Here is a 2,092-nt window from a genome sequence, read left to right as displayed (position 1 = left end):
GGGTTTTTTTTTTTTTTTTTTTTGGTCTACTACAACCTGAACAGTAGATTCCAATTTAGTCAGCATAAGACTCAAGTTTTACTTTAAAAGATATTCTTCCAACAGTGGCAAACATCCAAAGAAGTTCAATAAAGACTAGCTGAACATTACATTAAGTGGTTTAAAGACTGCTTTTGGCAGATCCAGCTTTGTATTGAAACTGTTAAAAAAATCTGAAATTAAGCTAAGCTACATGGTTGTGGAAGAGTAATAATGCACTGGAACTGCTTGAAGTAAATGGCAATAACTGCCAGAAACTGCACTACCATCTCAGGTAATCATCCTCCTACCTCATTGTGCAGGACTTTTCAAACTTCAACCATTAGGCTATATTTGGAACCAACACTAGGATGTTTTCTCCCTCATTCACCTCCACTTACATGCATTAAGCTGAGGGAATGCTCCTCAGCACTAGTATCTCATATCCCAGCCTTACAAATAAGCTGCAATACCCACCACCTCTACAGAGCCAAGGATAAAAAAATCTGACACTTCCAACATCCATGTCACTCGTAAGACCATGAGATAGAAGGAAAAGTACAGTTCAAGTGCCAGGTTAAGTCTAATGCTCAGAGGACACCTCTAAACATTCAGAGATCACCAGAGCTTGTATAGTTCCATTTACGCTCAGTCCCTTGAATACTGACTGCAGCCCAGAGAACTCATTTACTTACCAGAGGCCAGATAATACAGCATTATTTATTTACTATTAGCAACATTTGCCCAATATTAACTTGCCAAAATCTCAACTTTATGTTTGGTGCTTGTGCTCTGCAGAGTTAAACCCCGCTCCTTATTCCCAGTCACTAAATGACACTTACACCAAGTTGCTTACCTTGCGGCCTGAGTAGCCTGCAACTGAAGTTCCGTGTTGTTACTGCTAATTCCTTTGACTATTTCTTCAACAGACCAGTGTGCACAGACCTGTCCATGGGATAGGAACAGTTTTAAGAACTATGCTAGAAGAAGCAGAAACTTTGTAAGAAGTTTCTCTCTGCTTTGGCAAGGGCCTGTGGTGTCGTGCTTTTGACATCACCACGTGTAAGGCACCAGGTCTAAATACGGTGCTGTACAGGTACTCAAGGTTCTTTGGGTGAATCCGCTATCCTTTATTAGACCAACTTAAAATAGTTGGAAAATATCTTTTATCAAACTTTCAGATTTAAAAACCCTTCGCCAGGCTGAAGAAGCCCCTGCAGTTGGCGTGTGCTCTTCCCAAGTACAGGTACTCCTCACTTAACCTCATCCCGGCTGACGTGGTTTCGTTACTACACTGCTGATCTATTAGAAAACACGCTTGTCCAAAGTTGCTCGATTAGAACGTCATTTGGCTGCAGGTCACTACCGCGGCGCAAACGGATCAAATGTCGCATTTCTCAAGAACGCGACTACATTCAGCAAGGAGTCGCTGTACACGTAAGACTTTCAGCGCCAAGAGGAAGACCAGCCCTAGTCTGGAGTAAGTCGTAACCCTCTTGCAATTGGAGGGACACTTTTGGATGCTTATCTTACTGGGACCCTTTGACCCTGGCTGACTTCCTGACCATGGGGCAGGGGGCTGGACTCACCGATCTCCCAAGGTCCCTTCCAGCCCCAAAGCCTACAAAACTGACACTGCTGGTACCTGATTGCCCCTGTTTTCCTGCAGAGGCGAAGTGGCATCGTCCGGTAAAGTGCTGACATTTCTTCTTTTAAGCATCTGGTCATCTTTCTTGGCTTTCCTCAGCTCCACGTTGACTTCGATACGCCGCCGCCGCATTTCCTGAGGGAAAAAAGAAATTGTCACTTTTTTTTTAATCTTTAAAGTTTAAAGTGGCACTTTAAAAAAAAAAATTAAAAAACAACAACGACAAAAAAAAGACCCCAAAACCAAGCGACGCCACCAGCCCAGGCCGGCACTCACCGTCGTGTCCTTGCCCTTGTTCTTGAAGCGGTTCAGCCGGGCCGCGGCCGCGCTGGCGTTCTCGTTGGCGGACATCTGGGCCGGTCGGGGCGTCGCAGGCAGCACGGATGCAAGAGGCAGACCTGGAAGGGAGCGGGAGGTGAGAACAAG

General features: G+C 45.0%; 1 protein-coding gene across 1 annotated transcript in view; it reads right to left on the bottom strand.

Annotated features, from left to right (window-relative positions):
* KPNA2 (karyopherin subunit alpha 2) overlaps nt 1-2,086 on the bottom strand; it is a 7,579-nt gene extending 5,493 nt beyond the window's left edge. Inside the window, exons 1-3 of the mRNA XM_019516584.1 lie at nt 1,943-2,086; nt 1,664-1,801; nt 875-963 (exon numbers count right to left, since the gene is read on the bottom strand). Of these exons, the coding sequence (XP_019372129.1) occupies nt 875-963; nt 1,664-1,801; nt 1,943-2,017 (302 nt within the window). The 5' untranslated portion in view covers nt 2,018-2,086. The remainder of the gene's footprint in view (nt 1-874; nt 964-1,663; nt 1,802-1,942) is intronic.
* Nucleotides 2,087-2,092: the final 6 nt, after the last annotated feature.

The sequence above is a fragment of the Gavialis gangeticus genome, unplaced genomic scaffold, assembly GCF_001723915.1.
Source record: "Gavialis gangeticus isolate Ggan-Ray unplaced genomic scaffold, GavGan_comp1, whole genome shotgun sequence".
In the NCBI taxonomy this organism is placed as follows: domain Eukaryota; kingdom Metazoa; phylum Chordata; order Crocodylia; family Gavialidae; genus Gavialis; species Gavialis gangeticus.
The sequence above is the reverse complement of the archived record's forward strand: the minus strand, read 5'-3'. Positions and strand labels throughout refer to the sequence as shown.